The 22582-nt window shown below is 46.8% G+C and overlaps 1 protein-coding gene across 6 annotated transcripts in view; it reads right to left on the bottom strand.

The window, feature by feature from the left end:
* KIAA1549L (KIAA1549 like) overlaps window positions 1-22582 on the bottom strand; it is a 267032-nt gene that overhangs the window by 26191 nt on the left and 218259 nt on the right. For all 6 annotated transcript variants that reach the window (XM_072791077.1, XM_072791079.1, XM_072791078.1 and 3 more), the window contains one exon: window positions 3702-4052. In XM_072791077.1, the coding sequence (XP_072647178.1) occupies window positions 3702-4052 (351 nt within the window). The remainder of the gene's footprint in view (window positions 1-3701; window positions 4053-22582) is intronic.

Below are 22582 nucleotides of genomic sequence, written 5' to 3'. Positions count from 1 at the left end.
CTTTTCCACGATATAAATGCCACCAGCCTGGCCTAGCTCATTTAAAACCACCAGCTTCCAATTATCTTCCGGCAGGGCTCCAAGCGCTTCCTTTTGGGAAGCTGAAAAGTAATCATAGTTATCATTCTAAATTGGCACCTTTTCTATTGATTTCCACATTATCATAGCACAAGGGGGCTCGGCAAGAACGTGGGCTAAGAATCATTATTTCTATTGGGTATTGTTAGCTATTTTTTCCTTTCACAAAAATAGGGACCACATGTGTTGGCAAAAAAGGGGAAGCCCTTAATGACAAAGGAACCGCCTCTGGTATCGTTCTGGTTTGATGGCCGATCTCTCTGCTGTGCTATTTTTCAGTTCTTCCCCTGTTTTCGGTGGCCTTATTTTTCAAGCATATAATACTGATGTTGTTGCCCTTCTTGGCACCACCGCCAACCCCAAATTATAACAAAAAGGATGATCTAAGTTTTCATATGTCCCACAATGAAATTTTTAGATGGTTTTGTTAAATTGAGGCACCGTGGATGTGGATTCCATTATCGGTTGGAAGACTCATCCTGGTTGTTTAAGATTTTCTGTCTGAAACCGATCTCTTTCTGGATCCCCAGAGTCGGGCCTCCAGCCAGAGGGGTCCAGCTGTTCTTGAGAATCATCTTCCAACAGAAGTGAAGCTTCTCTGGGACTCTCGGCTGGGGCACCTGGGCATGTTCTTAGAGGAATTTAACAGAGCAGCAGGAGGAAAAGATGTAGCCTCAGAACTGTGCAGAGAAGGGATAAAACTAGTGGAATTCTGTGAATAGGACGGAATAGTTTTATAATGATGACTACCATTTATTGAGCAATTTGAGGTGCTGGGCACCATCTGAAGCCCTCTGATTAATATCAGCAAACAAGCAGTGGGTGCTCCGCAGGTGCCTGACTGTGCTAAACATTTTACATGAATTACCACTTCATCCTCACTGAAGCCCTCTTCTCACTGCCATTTTAATGGCCAAGGAATCCGAGACTCAGTGTTGCAGCCACTGGCTGTGCTCATTCAGCAGGTCTGTGCCATTTCACGCTGGGCTGAGGGGAAGTCCAGGGATGTGGTCATTGTATGGAGATCAAGAGGGATGAACTGCCGTCAGTGTGAATCAATACAGAACAGATACAGGTGACTCTTCCCAGGGGACAAATGCTTAAGAGCTGTGTGTAAATGTAGTTAAGATTCAGGTTTTTTATAAATCTCAGTGAGAAAAACCCCTTCTTCCCCCATAAGGGTGGGTACCATGTAAGGAGCAATTAGGAAGCTCTAACTGTGCAAACTGTAACATGATGGTCAAAGGAAAATAGGTTAAAGGTGATGGATCTGTAGGGCTCAGTGAGACTTCTAATTTGTTCTGAAAAAAGGAGGTTTGGTCTCCAGGTGATGGGGGAGCATGGCCAGTGGTGGTGCCACAGTTGCTGACACTCTTCTGGAAGGCGGTGCTTCTTCAACATATCCAGCAAGCTTCCCTGATGGTGGAGGCATACTCATACTCCCGAGATCTGGGCATTGTCCCAAAGTCTTCTATTTTGGGTTAAAGATTATTTTAAGAATTTTGCACAGCACTCTACCCATATCTCAGAAAATGGGATGTAGAGAAGATGATCGGTGTTTGCCCTCTGTCCTTCACTGCCTGCACTCTCCCGGTTTGCATATCACAGACTGAGAAGATAGCTCCAATTGCCACCAGCTCTCCTTCTGACAGTGTCTTACCTCCCACAGATTGGCTTTTACGTAATGAAAGACCACACTGGTCTTGAAAACCTGAGTTTTCTGGCCCACGTGGTCAGCCAGCTTCTCATTGCAGGTTTGTAAAGTTCGAATCTTTGATAAAGCAGTTGTTGTGAGCCTAATCAGCACGAGTCAAGTTCCCAGAAGCTGATCACCGTGGAGTGAATAGACAAGACAGAAATTCTGCACCTGCCAACCTAAGGACATGCCCTTCCAGTGATGACAGCCCCACGTAAACACAGCCACCCCACCCCAGAGGTTCGGTTCAAAATGAAGCTCAGTCTCGCCTGCTAAAGCTTAGCCAACGGGAAAGGTAAGGCTAGACACTGACAGTCAGAGGGAGGGAACTGACAGGAGCAGGGTCAAGGGGAGATGGCTCAGTGACTTGGAGAAGAGGAGGAATCTGGAGCAGAGGAGACCAAGAGGAAACTCACAATAGTGTGCAGGCTACGGAGTCACACAGCATAGCAGCAATTTATCAAGTGTCTGTGTGGTGTGGACCGTGGAGGGTCAGGGTCAAAATTATCACAAGGGTCTACAAGCCCAAAGGTGTCCCAAATTGTCTACTGCAGATGAAAGAAATAATATGGATGAGGAGGCAATGTAACAGCACAAGGGAGGACAGCATGCTGGTTAAGAACATGGGCCCTGGTGCCCACTGCCCGGCTCTGGGTCCTAGCTGTGCCCCTTTCTGGCTTGTGTGACTTGAACAAGTGTGTAACCTCAGTCCCCTCAGCTGTAAAATAGGGATAAAACTAGCACCTGCCTCAGTGGCTTGTAGTCAGGACTAAACAAATGAGCTAGCACAGTTAGCATATGCATACACAGGATTAATACCGAAAAACAGTAAAACAATAAATGTCGGCTTTTGCTTATGTGATTACACATCACACGGACAATTTATGAAGCTCTGCTAATGAGTAACCCTTGGGGCTAGGCCATGGACTATGACAAGGGTGGAATCTATACACGCACAATGCATTGCTTATTATGGTCCATGGTTTATCCAACGTTTTATTTTTATTTTACTTTATCCTTTTTTAAAGATTTTATTTATTTATTTGACAGGGAGAGCCAGAGAGCACAAGTGGGGAGAACAGCAGAGGGAGAGGGAGAAGCAGGCTCCCCACCGAGCAGGGAGCCTAACTCAGGGCTTCATCCCAGGACCCTGGGGTCATGACCCAAGCCAAAGGCAGATACTTAACTGACTGAGCCACCCAGGTGCCCCATCCATCTTTTAAAAAAGATATCTCTAGAAGCTCCGATAATGAGTGAAATGCACACTAATTAAAATTCTTATTTAAATCATGGAATCTTTTAGTCACTGGGTGCTTTCTCAGATGCTGAAGTGCACTTACCAGCAAATGAAACGGGCATGGCTGACATTGCTGCAGCATTTACTGTGTGCCTGGCATTCTTCTAAGGGCCTCAGATGTATCAACTCGTTTAATCTTTACAACAACCCTAGCAAGTAGGTTATTTTTTTTTGTTTATGTCACCTGTAGAGAACTTAAGTGACATCTCCAAGGCTAGTGAATAGTGGAGCAGGGACTCAACATCAAACCACCCACCTCCTAAGCCTCTGCTCTGAGCCACCAGGCACATGGCTCCGTCACACGCAGCTCTGCAAGGTGTTCTGACATTTAAAATGGGTCCTCACACTTGGAAATGCAGGAAACCACCAGTGCATGAAGAATATGGTCAACCCTTTACAGGAGGGACAGTCGAGAAGGAAATTCATTCTAAAATGTATTACGGTTTGATGTAAGGGCTTCCCATGTGCTTGTGCCCACAGGCTCAGGCTTGGATCATGGGTAGAGGATGGGATGAGAGCTCCAAATCCCAAGGTGGTTTGTCCCGGGAAGTCCCCGCTCTGAGACCCTTGTGGGAGCACGCTGGGCAGAACTAACCTGCTGGTGGCAGGTGGGTGGGACATTGGACTTACCGGCCGAGGCAGACTGTACTGGTACATTTCTGGGCGATAGGTGGGTACCCACTGCACCCCTGCCCTGGGCCGCGTCATGGTCCCCGGAGCGCTGGTCACCACCTCTGAGTAGGGCAGGTGCTGTGCTGAGCCGTAGGCTTCCTGGTGCCGGCTCTGGCCTGCGTGGCCCGCGGATGCCAGGCTGAAGGCCTCCTCCAGCAGCATGTGCATCTGCTGCCTGACCTCATCGATGGAGGGCTGGGAGCTCAGCGTGGAGGTCTCCGAGTGGCCTTTCACCTGCCTCGACCTGGCGTACCCCCGGGGCTCGTTAACTCTGTCAATGTTGGTTTCCTCTATGATCTCAGGCTCCGTCTGTGGGATCGAACACATGCCCATTGATTTGTTAGTGAATGTTTCCTTCCCATCAATGTTGTCTGCACTTTACCCTAAAATATTCAGCTTGAACACATGCTATTAGGTATAGTGTTCATTTATGTTATCACCCAGGGACCCCATCCAGAAATTCACCCCACAGGGGTGATCAGCTAGCATTGTGTTCCTAAGGCTACATGCCAGCTCTCCAGGTGTGCTCCACTGGAGCTCGAGGGATGCAGCAGGCTTTGCTAACTGGCCTAAGGATGATGAGAAATGGCTTTTCATTGACATTAGTGGTATGGACCCTCATGCCTTTCAGGTAAAAGAATCAAGAGCCTAAAAAAAAAAAAAAAAAAGAATCAAGAGCATCTGGTAGTCTATACCTCAATGGTTGATGCTCTAGACTCTGGACTCTCTAAATGGTCCTTTGTTGAGCCATTTAGGGACCTGCTGGCTGCCCGATGCCAGTTTTATCAGAGAGAGCAACAGAATCCTGCTTCTAGAACACTGATCTCAAAGTGTGGTACACTGAATCAGAAGCTCTGGAGCAGAGCCCAGCACCTTGCACTTTAGCCAGCCCTTCAGGAGACTCTCGTGCCTGCTCAAGTTTGAGACCAACTGATCTAGAATGTTCTCTTGTTTTCCTCCAGTGAACTTTTCACTTAGGAAGCAGCAGCACAACCTAAGTGGGCAGAGGCTGGGGTGTCATCAGCTTTCAGAGCAGGCTGCGCAGACTATCTTAGGCTCGCCTGCTGATGAATGCTTATTGAGTAAGTCTGCCTACATCTTGGTCTCTTGATCTGAGACTTGCTTTTGTGGTACCCTGAGAGTGAGGTTGTGGGAGAGTCCTAGGTCCACATCCACTCAAGCATGTTCCATGGCTGCTATTGTTTGCTAAAATAACTTGAGGGTTCCGTGAGAGTAAATCAGCATAGATCAGTTTGCCATCCTGCTCTCCATCCATGACATAAGTGACACGCTGCCACTTTAGCAAAATGAAACAATACAGATAAGTAAGAGGGGAAAAAAACCCTAAAAATCCATTAACCTTTGGTATGACTTATTCCACTCCCAAGCCTATCTAGGTGTGCCTGTAAACTCCTCCTCTGTACACACATACCCATTTAAAAAGATTTATGTATTTATATTCTGGTTCTGGGTGATTATTATTATTTTACATAAAATGAATCTGCTCCTACCTGGGTGCCACAATTTAACAGCTGGGTGATCTTGGGCAATGTCTTAGCATACGTTCTCCCATAAAACAGGACCTGAGACATCCTTTATATACAGATCATTGATTTTGGAAAACAATTCCAGGGAATAGGAGTCAGGGCTTAGAATGAATAAACTGGGGGAAGGGAAAAAAGCCAACCAAAGGCAAGTACTAAAATCAGTGATTGCTGTGGGCAACTGAGGCTTAATCCCCCTGGGGACCCACCAAGGAACCATGCAGAACATGGTTTAGGACTGTATAGCAAAATTTTGTTCAACAGCTCTCATCCTCCATCTGTCAAGAGTTGCTCCAGAAAGTGTCCTTGCACTCTGAGATCTGTGCAGGTGCCACGTGGGTGCGATGGGCTCCCATGGATATCCCTTGCAACAGAGACAGAGAAGCCTCAGTGCAGAAGCAAAAGCTAAGTGACTGCTAAGGTGATGTGGTCAAGTTGCTGCTGCGGCGAGCAGATGCTGTAGCAAGGCCAGACCTAAAAGGTGTGTTGAGAAGATAGAAGCCAGGGCATAAAAGATGTTCCAACCAGGAAAGTGACTTCACTTTCTCTTGTGTCAGTTCCTCATGTGGAAAGTGAAGAAAGTAGCATGTGCCTCCAGGGGTCTTCCAAGCATTAAGTCCACTGATACGTACAAAGGGTTTAGAACAGCAGTGTACGGCAAAACACGGTAGTCACCGTTGTCACCCTGTCGTTATTACCTTTATACATTCAACTGCACCCTCATCTAATTGCTGTGCACCAATCTCTTGGATCTATGAGATAGAGCACACCATGAAAATGTCGCCAGAGAACTCATTCATATAAAGGGATCTTTCTCTCCTTAAAATCTATATGTGGAAGGTCAGAAATTTGTTATCTTTCCTATTTTGAAAACTTATTCACTTTCCTTTAGTATTAAATGAGTATAAGTGGATTAGAGAAGAAACAGAAAAGACATAAAACACTGAGAAGTGAGACATTTTCTGTAATCCTATCACCCAGAGTCAAGGCGTGGCCATGGTTCAAGATCAAAAGATGAGGTTCTCTGTCAATCCTTCAGGTCTAGATTTATCAACAAACATCTCCAAGTAAGAATTGAGAATATGGTTTTTATAGGAACACAAGCAAAAATAGCTTATGGAGTAGAATGCAAAATTACTTTTGCCATGATAAACACACTCAAAGGCATTTCATACCTGGGTGCCTGCCCCCATGGGGCTCTTACAAATTGGGGATCTTTAGGGAAAGGCTGGAGATGGCTCTCCTGGAAACGTGCTCCCTGATGGCGTGGTGACACCTTCTAGGGTAGTGAATGCAACTTCTGAAAACAATTTTCCCTTCACAACGCAGAGGACATTTTGGACAACATTTCAGACCCCGGAAGGATTTTAGGAGACCATGGAATCCAAGCCCCATTTTATAGATGAGGCAGTCAAGGCCAGGGTTTAAGGGACTTATCCAAAGTCCTCCATGGGTGGCGGTGCAGAGCCTTGCTCTCCCAGCTGCTGTCCCTTGACATCTGGCTGCACCACGTTGCCTCTTACATTTCCCCATCAATGCTGGTTGCTACCCACATGCTGCCTTTCCTCTCTACATCCCTGTCTCCCTAATAAATAATGGATGCTTAATGCTAAACTACTCCCAGGTGGAAGATTAATGGCACTGGGGGGAGCTACAATTTTTCCCACACCTGAGCTGTGCTATGCATTTCCAGTCATATTGGTGGATCTGTTATGTGAATTTATAGTTGTACCTTAAGCAGGGCAAAAATATACTTCTTAGCAACAACTCCCTGTTCTGCCAATCTCCCAGGAGCTCTGGGGTAGGGCCGTGCCAGCTTGGGGGGTTCTTCGAGTAAGGTTGGTGGGGAGATATGACCTTCGCTGAGAAGGTAGAGACCCTTTCTCCAGGCTTCCACTGCATCCACCCCATAACTTCCCCAGCAGAAGTCAACTTCTGCTTCCCACCCCAGAGTTTCCATTTTGTATGGGAGGAAGCTTCCTTTTTGCTGGAGGGCCCAATGTTCAATACCCCAAGTGACCTCAGTAGGTTTGCTCCAGCCTCTTCCTGTCTTCCCACTGTTCTCACATGGTTTTTCAGTCTCTAGACATCTACTGATAGAAACAAGACAAACTGTCATTATACCCTGGGCTCCCCCCTCATCACACTTGTATTTGCTTATTTAATATCCATCTTGCCCAAATCTGGAGGCTCCCTGAGCCCATCTCACCTATCTCTTAGGAGCTTAGCATAAGGCACATGGCATACTCAAAAAAACTTTGGGAAATTAAACCAATAAGAAATTCTGTCCAACTGCCCATGGGGTAGACCATGAGGTTAGGATAAAGGGTCCACACTCCCTGACACATTCACCCCAATGCTGATGAGCTGTATAGAGAATGGGCAAGTCACATGAACTCCCAAAGCCTCAGTCTCCTCATCTGTCAAATGGAGGTGCTAAACTTTGATCTGGGAAGGACCTTCTGATTCTCACATTTACTGTTTCTTGGACTCTATGTGCTCCAGGAGGCCCGGGTTCCTCTTCCTATCTTCATTCTTGGGGGAATCTCATGTCTATTCATGAAGGAAATAGCCCTGCCCAACTTCCTTCCTCACCTTGAAAGATGTGAGCAGTGATAAATTTGCTCTCTTATTTAATAGACAAATATTATTTCAATGAGGCCCTGTATTGGGAGTTGTGGATACAGCCAATGAATAAGATGGTGACCCTCCCCTCAAGAAGCTCCTAGTCTATAGGAGAAGACAAACAGCAAAGACAACAGCAATAATCATACCAGCTAACATTTATTTACAGCTTATGTGCCAGGCACTGTTTTAAGTGCTTTATATATAGTCACTCTTTTTCTTTTTTTTTTAAGTTTATTTATTTCTAATATCTATACCCAATGTAGAGATTGGAGACTTTGAGATCAAGATTGCAACCTTGAGATCAAGAGTTGCATGCTCTACCGAGTGAGCCAGCCAGGCACCCCTCATTCTTTTTCTCTCAATAACCTATGAGGTAGCAACTATTGTCCTTATGTTGTTATAGATGAAGAAATTGGGGCATTGAATATGTTGCCTATAATTGGCAGAGCTGGAATCTGAACCCAGAGAGTCTGATTCCAGCTCCCAAGCTGTTACCTATTGTATATACCTAAACAGATTGATTGCCATACCACCGATATGGGCTGTGACAGATGGGACAAACAGACTTCTGTGACCAGGAGGACATATCATAAGATAATTACTAACAGATTCCTTGAAAAATGGAAAACACCTATATATACACAGAAAGCTCTTCTAAGAGTGAGCATTTAATAATTATTAGCTGCTGTTATTGTTGTTATGTGCCTCATCGCATAGATGGGGATGAGCTCCTACAGTGCTGAGCCTACGTCTCAGGCCTATATCTACACTCTCCAATCTAAGCCCAAGCCCAAAGCTAGAAGCAGGAATCATCTGATGATCTGAGAGATTGTCAGATGTCCCGGATGAGTGACAGAACTTCACATAGCAGGTGCTCAAATCTACTGGAAGACCTGTCATGGGCAAGCCTTGACCTGGGTTTTCCTCACCCATCCCCGAGGACCAGATGGTTGTAGCCATTTTCCAGATAAGGTATATCATGTCTATACTCGCTCAACTTGCTTACCTTGCCCCAAGCCCTTCTCCCTAACTTGCACATCTCTGAAAATACCTTTTGCTTTTATTTGGCAAAAAGGGGGAGACAGGAGCAAAGACAAACCCCTGGTGTCGGCTGCTGGTTGGCTTGGCTACAAGGTTGAGGGCTGAGTCTGAGACACAGAATGTATTTTGAAACCTCTTTAACTTGAAGTTTACCACTCTTGTTTTTCCAACCTCTCGAAGCACTGGGGAACTATTTTTTTGTTATTATTATTTTTATAAGTTCATCAAGATGGACTTCAATAAAAATTTTTAAAAATTAATCAGGGAATGTCTGTTCATGGCAGTAAATTAGAAAACAGAGAAGCAAGAAGAAGACAATTAAAATCCACTCTAATCTTACCTCTAGAAATAACTACTGTTAATGTTTTGGCCTTTGTACACATCCTTCCAGATGTTTCCCACACATATGAAATAGGAGGAAGATTATCAATGCTGGAGCATTGCCAATACTCCCCCACTCCCATTAATTCTCATTCCCACTACCCCATCCTGGGCCAATACAAAGAGTTCAGGCTTGGCCCTGCTGCTTCTCCCCTCCCCTCTTCCCAGGAGGGCCTAGCATTGGCCACACAGAATCTCTGGCTTTTGTGATGGAGAATAGGAAATGGGGTGGACCCTACAGGCAGAAGGGGGTGGGCTGAAGGATTTTTAAGTAGGATTTTGGAGAGAGGTGGAGAAGCAGCTCTGATACAACGAGAGAGAAATTCAGGGAATTTTAGAAGTATTACTGGGCATGATACAATAGCCTTCATGTACATGAAAAATATGAGGAAAGGAATAGACGTATTTAAAAATTACTTTTGTTGATGTAGACACACAGCCTGAGCCATCTGGGTCACACTTTTATAAACAGAATATACAAATATACATACATATGTATGCACATATATACATATATAAGGTTTTTTTTTATAAAATGGGATTATACATAAGATTTTGAGACCCTTTTTATACAACAATGTTGTGAAATCGCTCTGCCAGTAAATATATATATTATATATATATTATATATATTCCATTATTATATAAGGGAATAACCTTCATGATTTCATAGCATTCTGCTCTGTGGAGTTTTCAGGCTCCATGTAATAGTCCAGTACTATAGGTGGTGTCCTAATATTTTACAATAGAAACAAAGCTGAAATAAGTATACTTGTGATTAACACTGAACATAACCATGGATTCAGCCCCTAGAAGTTTAAACCCCTAGAAGTTTAATTATGGGGTCAGAGGATATGCATATAAGGAAGATCTTGGACTCTTAGGATATATCATCATTTAGCAGCAAAGGCCACAGGTTTTCAGAAGAACTTAAGGCCATTTATTCTCCATACCTGAACACATGAATCACCCACCCACCCAGCCCACCCCCACCAACCCCTCAGGGCTTGAGCTTGGATACCTACTGGAAAAAATAAGAATCTGTGATCTTTTCAGTGTTGTTCTCAAAAGAGCATACCAGGATGGCCCACACAGGGGCCAAGTATCCATGTGACTTCAGCTTCTCTTTGAATACTGCAGAACAAACTTAAAGGAAATGACAGCCCGCTGGGACCCCCAAGTACCTTCTTTCTAGAGAGTATTCCAACACAGGACACAGCTCCGTCCTTTTGCCTGTCATGGAGCATATTCTATAGCCCTAAGACTTTATCAGAAGTAAAAACTAGTTTTCCATCAGACTCCTTATGAAAGGACAAGCCATGGACCAGGAGAAAAATGCTAGGATTTATATACAGAATATATACATAATTCCTACACATGAAGAACAAAATACAACTCAACTTAACAATTGGACAAAAGGCTGGAATAGGATTGCCAATAAAAGAAGATCCATAACATATCCAATAAACACATGTCGAAGTATGCAACGCCACTAGTAGTTAGGGAAATCATATCATTTCACATTTACTGGAATGACTAAAGTTGAGAAGATTAATAACAGCAAATGTTGATGAGGCTGAGGAGTGAAATCTGAACTGTCCCATTTCTGGCGGGAGGGTCAAATAGCACACATACTTCATAGACCTGTTTGTAGTTTCTTAAAAAGTTGAACATATACCTTATGACCCAGAGATTCCACTCCTACTGATTTATCCAAGATAAATGAAAACATTGTCTTGGCCCATTCAGGTGGCCAGAACAAAATTCCACAGACCTGTTGCTTATAAACAACAGAAATGTATTTCTCACAGTTCTGGAGGCTGGAAGTCTGAGTATGGGTGAGGGTTCTCTACCTGGCTACAGACTTCTCACTGTACCCTCAAATGAGGGAGGGGGCTCTCTAGGGTCTCTTGTCTGAGGGCACTGATCCCCATACATGAGGCCTTCACACTCATGACCTCATCACTTCCCAAAGGCCCCATGTCCTAATATCAACACTTTTTTTTTTTTTAATACCAACATTTTGGAGGTTAGGATTTGAACCTATAAATTTTAAGGGGATGGAGGGATCCCTGGGTGGCGCAGCGGTTTGGCGCCTGCCTTTGGCCCAGGGCGCGATCCTGGAGACCCGGGATCGAATCCCACATCGGGCTCCCGGTGCATGGAGCCTGCTTCTCCCTCTGCCTGTGTCTCTGCCTCTCTCTCTCTCTCTGTGACTATCATAAATAAATAAAAGTTAAAAAAAAAATTTAAGGGGATGGAAAAATTCAGACCATTCACAAGATATTTACATGAAAATATTTATAGCAATGTTTTCTGGTAGCTCCAAACTGGAAACAATCCAAATGTCCAACAACAGAATAGTAGACAGAGGTATATTTATACAACAGAATAGTACTCGGTAATTAAAAAACACTTGATACATGCAACAACATAGGTGAATTCTTTTTAAAAAATATTTATTTATTTATTTGAGAGAGAGAACAGGGAGGAGGTACAGAGGGAGCCGTTAGCAGACTCCATGCTGATGTGGGGCTCAATCTCACGATCCTGGGATCATGACCTGAGTCAAAACCAAGGGTCTGATGCTTTACCGACAGAGCCACCCAGGCATCCCCAACATAGGTGAACTCAGAGCACAAGAAGTCAGACACAAAAGAGTACATACCAAATAATGCCATTTATATCAAGTCCAAGAATAGGTAAAACTATGAGGGTAAGTATCAGAAAAGTAGTTGCTAATGGGAGGCATGCTGTGTGACTTTCAGGAGGTTATAAAAATGTCCTATATTTTGATCAGACTGGTGGTTATAAGGGTACATACATGTGTCAGTGCTCATCCAGTTGTACACTAAAGACCTATACATTTTATCATATATAGATTTTGCCTGAATAAAACAAAACAAGATGGCTTGGGCAACATAGCTAGTTCTCTGGGGATAGTCAGGGAAGGCCTCTTTGAAGAGGTGACAGTTTTGAAAACCTGAAAGAGAAGAAGGGGTTAGCCATGTGAAGGTCACCGGGAAGCTTATGAAAAAGTCCTGAGATGGACTTTTAGTATTTCAGAAAGAGTAAGGTGGGCTGTTGTAGGATGAATTGTGAACCTCGCTCCCCCCTGCCAATTCATATGTTCAAGTCCTAACCCAGGTACCTTTAAAAGAAACTGTATTTGGAGATGAGGTTTTTGCAGAGGTAATTAAGTTAAAATGAGGCCATTCGAGTGGGGCTTCATTCAATATGACTGGTGCCCTTATAAGAAGAGGAGATTTGGACGCAGGCATGTAAAGAGGGAAGATGGGGGGTGGGGGTGGGGCACCTGGGTGACTCAGTGGTTGAGCGTCTGCCTTTGGCTCAGATTATGATCCTAAGGTCCGAGATCAAGTCCCACATCAGGCTCCCTGCATGGAGCCTGCTTCTCTCTTTGCCTGTGTCTCTGCCTCTCTCTGTCTCTCATGAATAAATAAATAAAAATCTTTTTTTAAAAAAAAGAGGAAAGATGTTATGAAGATAGGGAGAAGACATCCATCTAGGATCCAAGGAGAAGAGCCTGGAGCAGATCCTTCCCTCATGACCCCCAAAAGGAATCAACCCTGCCAACTTCTTGATCTTAGACATCCAGCCTTTGGAATTGTAAGAAAATAAATTTCCATTGCTTTAAAAGTCACCAGGTGTGTGGCACTTTGTTAGGGCAGCCTGAGCTAATACATGGACCGTGTGTGGCTGGAGCCACAACTGTCAGGAGATGGGTTAGAAAGGCTGGCGGGAGCCAGATCACTTAGAATCTTGAAGGCCACAGCAAGAAGGCGGGAGTGTTTTCAAAGGGCACTGGGAAACTCTCGAAGAATTTCAAGCAAGGGAGAAATGTGATTGGCATTTACAGAAGGTGAAGTAGAAGGCTCTTGCAGCAATCCAGGTAAGGAGAAATGGCAGGGCCTTGAATTAGGGTGGTCATGGACATAAAAGCTATGGACAAGCTTGAGCAATGTTCTGGAAGAGAGCTGACAGGACTTGCTGAGAGATGAGATGTGGGGATGAAACAAAGGAAGGAGTCAAAGCCAAGACCCCTTATTTACCAAGAAGGGGCATCTTGCTACCTGGGTCTCCTTGATGTTCTCTGAGCTCCCCAGGCACACATCTTCCCCTGGGCCCTCCCACTTGCTGTTCCTTGGCCCAAATGCTCTTCCCCCAAGGGCTAGCCTAGCAAGCTCCCTCATTTCAGGTCTCTGCTCAGAAGTCACTTTCCCAGAGAACCTGCCCCAGGGTCAACTGAAAAGAGCACTTCCTGTTTTCCTCTTGCTTTATACTCTTCTGTAGCATTTCTGCCACTGGGCTGTACATCTATGGGCTCAGGTGCCTATTACTTTTTCTTCCTACTGGAATATAAGCTCCCTGAGGGTGGGGACTCTTTAATGTGTCCTGCTGCATCCCAGAATGGCAAATAGTAGGACTTTAATACATACTAGTTAAATGAATAAATGGAAATTCATCTTAAAAGAGAGCCTGGAGGATTTCTGCTCAAAAACCTCTATCAGTGGGATCCCTGGGTGGCGCAGCGGTTTGGCGCCTGCCTTTGGCCCAGGGCGCGATCCTGGAGACCCGGGATAGAATCCCACATCAGGCTCCCGGTGCATGGAACCTGCTTCTCCCTCTGCCTGTGTCTCTGCCTCTCTCTCTCTCTCTCTCTCTCTGTGACTATCATAAAAAAAAAAAAAAAAAAAAAATCCTGTATCAGTAAAAGGCATTTCCAAGTGTCCAAAATGAACTAGATGTAGAGGCCACTTTACAGCAAACAGGCTTGAGCAATGGAATGTAAGCTGAAAGGGCCCCAGGGTGAAGCCCTGGCTGAGAACGACAGGCTGAACAGGTGACCCGCCTCAAAATACCTACAGGCCCCAACTGACCAATGGGCTACTTACACCTAGGCACAGTTACCCAAGAAAGGTAAAATTCCATACATCGCCATACCTCATCTTCCCTCTCTAAAAACGGCCCCCACCCACCACCCACTGCCTCTCCTCTGCTGCCCTACCCTCCAGCTCCCTTGCAGTGTTTTTAACATTCTATTTCCTTTGTTCTGCCTCAGGTGAATTCTTTCAACCACCCTCCGGGAGCCAGCCACGAGCTTCTACCTAATTGTCACCCCATATTTGGGGGTCCACATCCCATCAGGAGAGAGGCCAGACTTAGACACCACATTTGACAGCCTTATCTAGAATGGAGGTGAAGAGGAGGGATGAAGGGCTCTTGATGTGGGGAACACAGGCAAAAGAAAAAAATTTAAATTTCCTTACACTTTACAGCCCACTGACAAGTCCTGGAGACAGGCAGAGTGATCTTCTAGGAACTCAACTGCCTCGATGCTCATACTTTGCTAAAGGCAAATGGTGATCTTAGCTTAACATTATCCTGACTTCCGAGATGCTGGTAAGTCTCCTTTAACATATAAACATTCCTGAAACTTCCTTTATCTCTATCCCACAAGATACATGTTAGCAATCATCCCCCAAGCATATGGCCCCCTGATAGACATCTGAAAGGTCTCATGACTCAAGTTTTGGTAAACGGTAGTATAGGACCTTCTCCTAACAACAGCTGGCCCCATCAAGGTCCTGGAAACCTTGTTTCCAAATTCCTTAGAGACTTATGCTCTCCCTGACCCCTCCCAACTAGAAAGTTGGGGCCAGTCCTCGTGATCCTACAGAAGAGAGACCCTGACCGTGCAGCATTTTCTGCCCACAGGTCTAGACTCTGTGCTTTAATAAAAACACCTTTTTGCACTTAAGACATCTCAAGAATTCGTTCTTGTCCGTTCGCTCCTAACCCCAACATTTTCACATCATTAAGGCCATTTATTCAAGACTTTCTTGGGGATCCCTGGGTGGCTCAGCGGTTTAGCGCCTGCCTTTGGCCCAGGGCGCGATCGTGGAGTCCCAGGATCAAGTCCCGCGTCAGGCCCCTGGCATGGACCCTGCTTCTCCCTCTGCCTGTGTCTCTGCCCCGCCTCATCATAAATAAATAAAATCTTAAAAAAAAAAAAAAGACTTTCTTGAGTTATGAGCCCCAAAGTGGATAGATGCCTTACAAGGCCACACTCTCCAGGACACAGTCCAGAGAGTTTTCCCTTCCTCTAGTGGGGAGAAGCATTCTCAGGGCACAGGTGCAGGCAGCAGCTTCCTCCTGAGCCTACATCTCAAGAACTTCTCTGACAATAAAAGGAGATCAGTACCCTTCAGAACAGGTAGGAGGGTTCAAATTCCTGGTTTGGTGACTTCTTTTCTGCAACAGGCATGCAAATGGAATTTTTAAAAGTCTCAGCAAAATTGCAAATTTCACCGAAAGTTCCAATCCCCTAATCATATTCGCAGTTGGCTCTGTGGGCAACCAGCCCCTACCCTTAGGTGTTTTCCAAGTCACCTTATTAACATAACAGAAGATACGTTAAAATTCTCAACGCTTAGGAAATTCCAAAGTTTTTGGAGCTCTGTGCCAGGAAACCAAATAGATATTTCTTATTATAAATCACAACACCACAACGTGTGACAAAATTCATCGCAGTCCTGAGATGTCTTTTACAGGGTTAGGATGGAAGAGAGACAAAAAATAGTATATCCCTTTCTCCCTCATGGAATCTGTTAGCCATAGTTAAAACAGCTAATGTTCACTGTGTTTTCTATGTGCTTTGCCTGCATTAACTCACTTAATTCTTACAACCACCCTAGAAGGCAGGTATCCCCATCTTATAGATGAGAAAACTAAAGCATGGAGAGGTGGAGTAACCCAAACCCACACTGCTAGGAAGTAGCTGAGCTGGAATTTGAGGCCAGCCGAGCTCCGGAGGCCACGAGCTTGACCATTACACAGCACTGCTTGCTAACACTGATACATGAGCTACAGTCAATTAAAAATATCTTTTGAAAAGGATTCAACTTGAAAGTAAACACAGAAGAATGGCTTTGGCTCATGGGAAGCTATTTCACTGTGCGCTTCTGAGGGGAGCCATCACCTGCTTTTGCTCATCTTCTTAGCTGAGTTGGCGCTGTGGGCAGCAAGGAGACAGGTCAGTTTTGAGAGTCGACACCATTCCATAGCAAAATAGCCTCTCTCCAACCACCCACTGAGATCTCCTTTTTTTCTCTTTTCAGGTCTTGAAAAAGCCACATCCACCAAATCCCTCTTTTTCCCTCTAGCTGCCCCTAAAACACAACCTCTGACTGTAGCCAGGCCATCCTGAACCCAGAAGGAACAGTGGTCACTGCCTCTTCACCACACTCAACTATCTTTTTACAGAGGGCCAACCAAAGATGAGAGGCTAAGACCGGAGGGATGAGAGACATGGGAGGTTATGCTGGTTTTGCTCCTTTAAAGGCCCAACTACCCATGTTTCTCACGTAGTGGACACTGTGATGAACTCAGCAGCATCTGCTACTCTCCCCGCATCTTAGCCAAGGGGTCTGGGGGTAACTAGCCTGCCCCAGCTCCCTTGGTGAGGTCTGACTGGGTTAAATCAATCAGAGTAAGCCTTCCACCCCCATTGCCATAGCGATGGATACAGGAGTGGGCACTTGACTTTTGGAGGCTCAGTTAGAGTAAAAGCCATAGGCTCTGTTTCATGGCTGGAAAGAAGCAATGTAGTATGGAGATGTGGGGCCAGGGCCACTGAAGCCACTTCCCAGTAGAGCCAACCTGTGGATGAAGCCGGCACGTAAGGACAGTACTGCACAATGCACAGAGATGTAACTGGAGCCTCAATCAAATCGTGCCTGGATTTATTGTACCCAATACATTCCCTTCCTTATTTAAGATCATTTGATGAGGGTTGGGTTTTCTGTTATTTTAGGCAAAACATCCTAACTGATAACCACTATTTAGATGGAACTTAAAACAATTACAGACATTTGTCTAGGCTTTTCATAAGCCAGTCACATCAAATGTTTATATGGCTCAGAGTTGTAAATCTGCCCTATATTTTCAAGTCTCAGCTCAGGAGTCACCTCTTCTGGTTGACACACTTGTTCATTTGCTCAACAAATAGAGACACTGAATTTACTATGCGCCGGTTCCTATTCACAGTGCTGAGGTTTCCAGGATGAATAAAACATGATTCCTGTCCTTGACGAGTCAAATGGGGAAAATAACACAAGGAAATCTACAGATGGAAGACCAGGCGTGAGGGTTTCGATGGGGCTGAGGAAAAAGGGATACTATACTATGCTACTAGGGCAGGTACCCCAAGTCAGACTCATAGATATGGGGACAAGGAAATGACTCTGGGGGAGAAAATGTTTAGACTGAGTTCTGTAAGCACTGCCTGGGATCACTGGTTCTCACCCCAGAGTGGGTCTGCCCTCAGCGTGATGTCTGGAAACATGTCACAACTTTGGAGGTGCTATGGGAGCTGGTGGGAGAGGCCAGAGATGTCAAACATCCTACAACACACAGGACAGCCCTCCACACAGAGAATTATCCAGGCCCAAACCCGACAGTGCTGAGACTGAGAAACTCTGGCTGCTTGAAGTAGGTGGGAAAGGATGTCTTGAGCAGAGGGACGAACATGGGTCCACATGACAAATGCGGGAAGGGCGCATAGGGCCGGAGCCAAGGGTGGATTAGGAGGTGGCGAGCATCTGTTGGAGGGCAAGCCCGAGCCAGCCAGAGCAGACGAGTCTTGAGCCACAAGCTGAGGGTTGAATCCTACCCTGAGAGCTGTCGGGAGCTACTGAAGGATTTGAAACAAGGTGGGTTTTAGGACTCCTCTGTCAGCTGTTTGGCAGCTTGCTCAGTGGTCAGTACTGGGGACTGGACGGGTCGCAGCTGTGGCACCGACAGGAACAGGTCTCCCATCTCCCTCCTCCTACACAAGTTCACTGCCACAGCCTGTTGCTCCTGTTCCCACCTGTCTCCTCCCCTAGTGTGGAAAAGCACCGGGGGCAAGTGCTCAGGGGACTCTATTTTTCTCTTCTCCAGAGAGCCTGGCCCAGGTAGTGCAGTGGAATCACCTGTGGGGCTTGCATGCTAACGCCAGCAGAGAAAGTAGAAATCAGGGAAAGTAAAAAAAAAAAAAAAAGTCAAAGAAAGTAAAATCTTGGAAAGGCCCGACGTGGGACTCGATCCCGGGTCTCCAGGATCAGGCCCTGGGCTGAAGGCGGCACTAAACCGCTGACCCACCCGGGCTGCCCTTGTTTTGTTTTTTTTAAAAAAGATTTTATTTATTTGACAGAGAGAGAGAGAGGCAGAGAGAGAGAGAGAGAGAGAGAGGGAGAGAATAAGCCAGGGGAGCTGCAGGCAGTGGGAGAAGGGAAAGCAGACTCCTTGCTAAGCAGGGAGCCTAATGCGGGGGTGGGGGACCCGGATCCCAGGAGCCAAAGGCAGCCCCCCCCCCCCGCCGTGTATACAATCTTACAGAGTAGTACCTGAAAAGAAATGAGTCATCTCTAATGTACAATATGAACAGAATATATTCAAAAGCTAATTTTTTGGCAACATTTGAATGTTTCCCTTTGTCTTTCAGGGCCCCTGTTGCTGAATTCACGGATGCCACATGGTTCCACAGCCCTGGGTAAATGTTTGCCAGAGGAAATGAGAGCGGTGGCAGTTCCCAAGGGATTCTCATTAGTCCTCTGGCCTCCGGCTCCAGCGGGGGCTCGGGGTCTCACGGGGGCTAAGGAGCACCCGGGGCCGGGGGGGTCTAGCGTGGAGCGGTGCTCTGCTCAGGCCAGGGAGCCCTCTCCTCCAGCTGCTGGGCACGCTGCCACCAGCTGGGAATGGTCTTTGCTCTCCCTGGGCGCTGGTGGCAATCGGCAATGCCAACTCCCTCCGCAGGAATTGTCCTTGGCTAAAGAGAGCTGCCTGACCCAAGGACACCCAGTGACTGGTCAGCGCTGGAGTACAAGAGCCCAGACGCTTCACGCACGCTTGGAACAACTCGGCAGGCCCACGCGGGCTGAGCTGCGGCCTTGTAGTAGCTGTACCACAGCCCAGATCTCAGCTCTGCTTTTTCCTGCTTCCTTCCTCCCCTGCAGGTGTCCACACCCAGAGCACACAGGGGACCCTGGCCTGCAATAAGAGGCTATGAGGTCTTGGGCAACCCTCTCAGGTCGCCTCCCTCTTCGGGAGCTTTGACTATTGCTCAATAGACTCTGCTTTCCTGCCCCACCCGCCGCCGCCCCCCAAAAGGCGGCTATGAGGTCTCAGAGTCCAGGAGAAGCAAGACGGGTAGGCAGGCACCACGAGTAGAAGCGGGCAGTGCTCAGAGCACAGGGAATCAGAGAGTGAAAAGGCAGATGGCACTTGCGTGCTTGCAACAGAGAGGAAGTCGCTTGTCTCCTGCCCAGTGGGAAACTGCCCGCATGGTAGGGAAGTCCTGGACCCATAAGGGAGGCCTGGCTCCAAGTGAGATCATGAGGCCATCCTGAAACCTGGCCCACTCCCTCTCAAATCTGCCCACAAGAATCCACCTCCTGCTCCCCACTTGCCAAGTGGCATCCATCTTTGAGCGGTTAGCAAGTGTCTGGAGAGCCAAGGCCTGGTGAGATCTGGCCTATACCAGAAGGCCCCAACCACCCAACACCTCCACCTCTCTGCCCTGGGCTCAGCCAGGGAGACGGACTTCTTATTAACGGGTATTTCCTTAGGATTACAAGCCCCTGACTTAACTTGAGATGACACAGCAAGCCAGGCTTATGAACAGCTGAAGCTAAATGGCAGAGGTTGGAGGAGAGTAAGGGCTGAGACGAGAGGACACATGTAAGACAGTTCTGGGTGCGATGCTAAGGGAGTGATGGTGATGAGAGCGGGGTCAACATAACAGCGCCCAGTCCAGGGGACAACAAGCAGGTTACCTCTGAAGTGAAGGACAAAATCCTCAAATCCAGCCATCTGCCTCCCAAAGAAACCAAGACCCATAGGTATGAGGTCAAGGAAAAGATTCTGAAGGAGAAAATGTTTAGACTGAGTTCTGCAACCACTCCCTGGATTGCTGGTTCTCCCGCCAGAGTGGGGCTACCCCCAGGGTAATGCCTGGAAACATTACCTAACATCATGTACCCTAACTGGGAACATCATGCAGTATTAGGGCAGCCCAGGACTTTCCGTGGGGACTGAGCTCTGAGCGACGCTTCCGTCTTCCCCTCTGCCACATGTGCCTCTTCTAGCTCTCCCCACCGCTTCCCAGTACTGCTCTGCTCTGCTGGTAATTCTCCTCTCCTCTCTCTTTTATCTGTGGAGGGGACAGCAAGGCTGACGGGCCATCACTGACTCACGGTCCCCTGGGAGGCGGTGGCGGTGCCCGAGACCCGGCTTCTGTCAGCGGGAGGCCTGGTGTGCAGAGTTCCTGGTAGTGCCCAGGGAGCCCCCACCTCCCCTGCTGTCCTGTCCTGCTGGGGGATGGGGGGTGGAGGCAGCTCCCCCAGCCCCGGGTCGGTCTCCCCCTCCAATGACCCGGTGAGCGCCTAACTCCTCGTGGGCACATTTGGTCTGTTCAAAGAGCTCGAGGTCTTCTGGTTTCTGCAGCGGACCCTGCCTGACACAGTCCCCCCTTTTTGTAGGTCTACTTCTCAATTGCAAAATCAGCTGGTTTTTCACTAACATTTCCAATCATTTCCCTGAAGAACGTCTCTGGAATGGCCAGTGATTGCGGTCACTCCAGTGGAACCTTCAACATCCCCTCCTCCTCCTCCTCTTCTTTCTTCTTTCTTCTTTCTTCTTTCTTTCTTCTTTCTTCTTCTTCTTCTTCTTCTTCTTCTTCTTCTTCTTCTTCTTCTTCTTCTTCTTCTTCTTCTTCTTCTTCTTCTTCTTCTTCTTCTTCTTCTTCTTCTTTTTAATATAACTTATTCATTCATGAGAGACACAGAGAGAGGGGCAAAGACACAGACAGAGGGAGAAGCAGGCTCCCCGCAGGGAGCCTGATGTGGGACTTGATCCCAGGACCCCGGGATCACGATTTGAGCCTAAGGCAGACGCTCAACCACTGAGTCACCCAGGCGTCCCAACATCCCCTCTTCTGAGAGGCATCGAGGGATCAATCATCCTCCTTAACATTTTCAGACACTCTGGCCACATTTCAGGGTTTCCCCAAGAAGGCTTGGTGAGCACCCCTGGGGTGTGGAGCTTTGACAAGGTGCTGGAGAGAAACCTAAAGCAAGGAGCCTGTAAAGATCTCTACTTCTGAGAGGGGAGCATTCATTTTCTTTCTTTTTTTCTTTTTTAAAGATTTTATTTATTTGACACAGAGAGAGAGAGAGAGAGAGCACAGAAGCACATGCATGGGGAGGGGCAGAGGGAGAGGGAAAAGCAGGCTCCCCACTGAGCAGAGAGCAAGATGCGGGACTCGAACCCAGGACCCCGAGATCATGACCTGAGCAGACAGCAGCCCCTTAACCAACTGAGCCACTCCCATGCCCTGGGGAGTATTCATTTTCAAAGTTACAATTCAAACCTTCCGTTTCAGAGTTTCCCTCACAGCCAAGGCACTTAGCTGACCCCATTCCCGTCACATTTTTAAACTCCACACACAAATTGAGATTGAAGAGGTGCTTTTTTATTTCTGGGGAGTGATTTGATTATTCCTTGTCCTTTGGAAGCAAAGGTTGATTCCTCAACCACATAAAGGGATTACTGACTTGGCTGATAGGGGGAAACCTGCTTTGTGCACTGGGAGGAATTCATTTCAAGGCCAAAGTTAGCTTAAAAATACGGCGTGGCCTTTTAGCAGGGATCGGTTTGGGACATCTTTCTAAAATCGCCCCTTCATCTCAAAGGGGGTGCCACCTTCTGGAAAATTACTCACCAGGTGAGCCCCAGGAACTGCCAGGAGTGTGTTGCCTCCCTTAGCTGTCAGACGGCCCAAGAGGTTAAGAACTGTTGCTGCGGGCAGCCCCGGTGGCGAAGCGGTTTAGCGCCGCCTGCAGCCCGGGGTGTGATCCTGGAGACCCGGGATAGAGTCCCACACGGGGCTTCCTGCATGGAGCCTGCTTCTCCCTCTGCCTGTGTCTCTGCCTCTCTCTTGCTCTCTCTGAATGAATAAATAAATAAATCTTAAAAAAAAAAAGACCCCTGTTGCTGCAGGGGTGCCTGGGTGGCTCAGTTGGTAAGCGTCCGCCTTCAGCTCATGATCCCAGGGTCCTGAGATCAAGTCCCACATCGGGCTCCCAGCTCCATGGGGGGAGCCTGCTTCTCCCTCTATCTCTTCCTCCCTCTTTCTCTCTCATGAATAAATTAAAAAAAAAAAAAAAAAAGAAGAAGAAGAAG

This window comes from Canis lupus, chromosome 21 (genome assembly GCF_048164855.1).
Source record: "Canis lupus baileyi chromosome 21, mCanLup2.hap1, whole genome shotgun sequence".
Lineage (NCBI taxonomy): Eukaryota > Metazoa > Chordata > Mammalia > Carnivora > Canidae > Canis > Canis lupus.
Note: the sequence above shows the minus strand (reverse complement) of the source record. Positions and strands in the feature narration are given on the sequence as shown.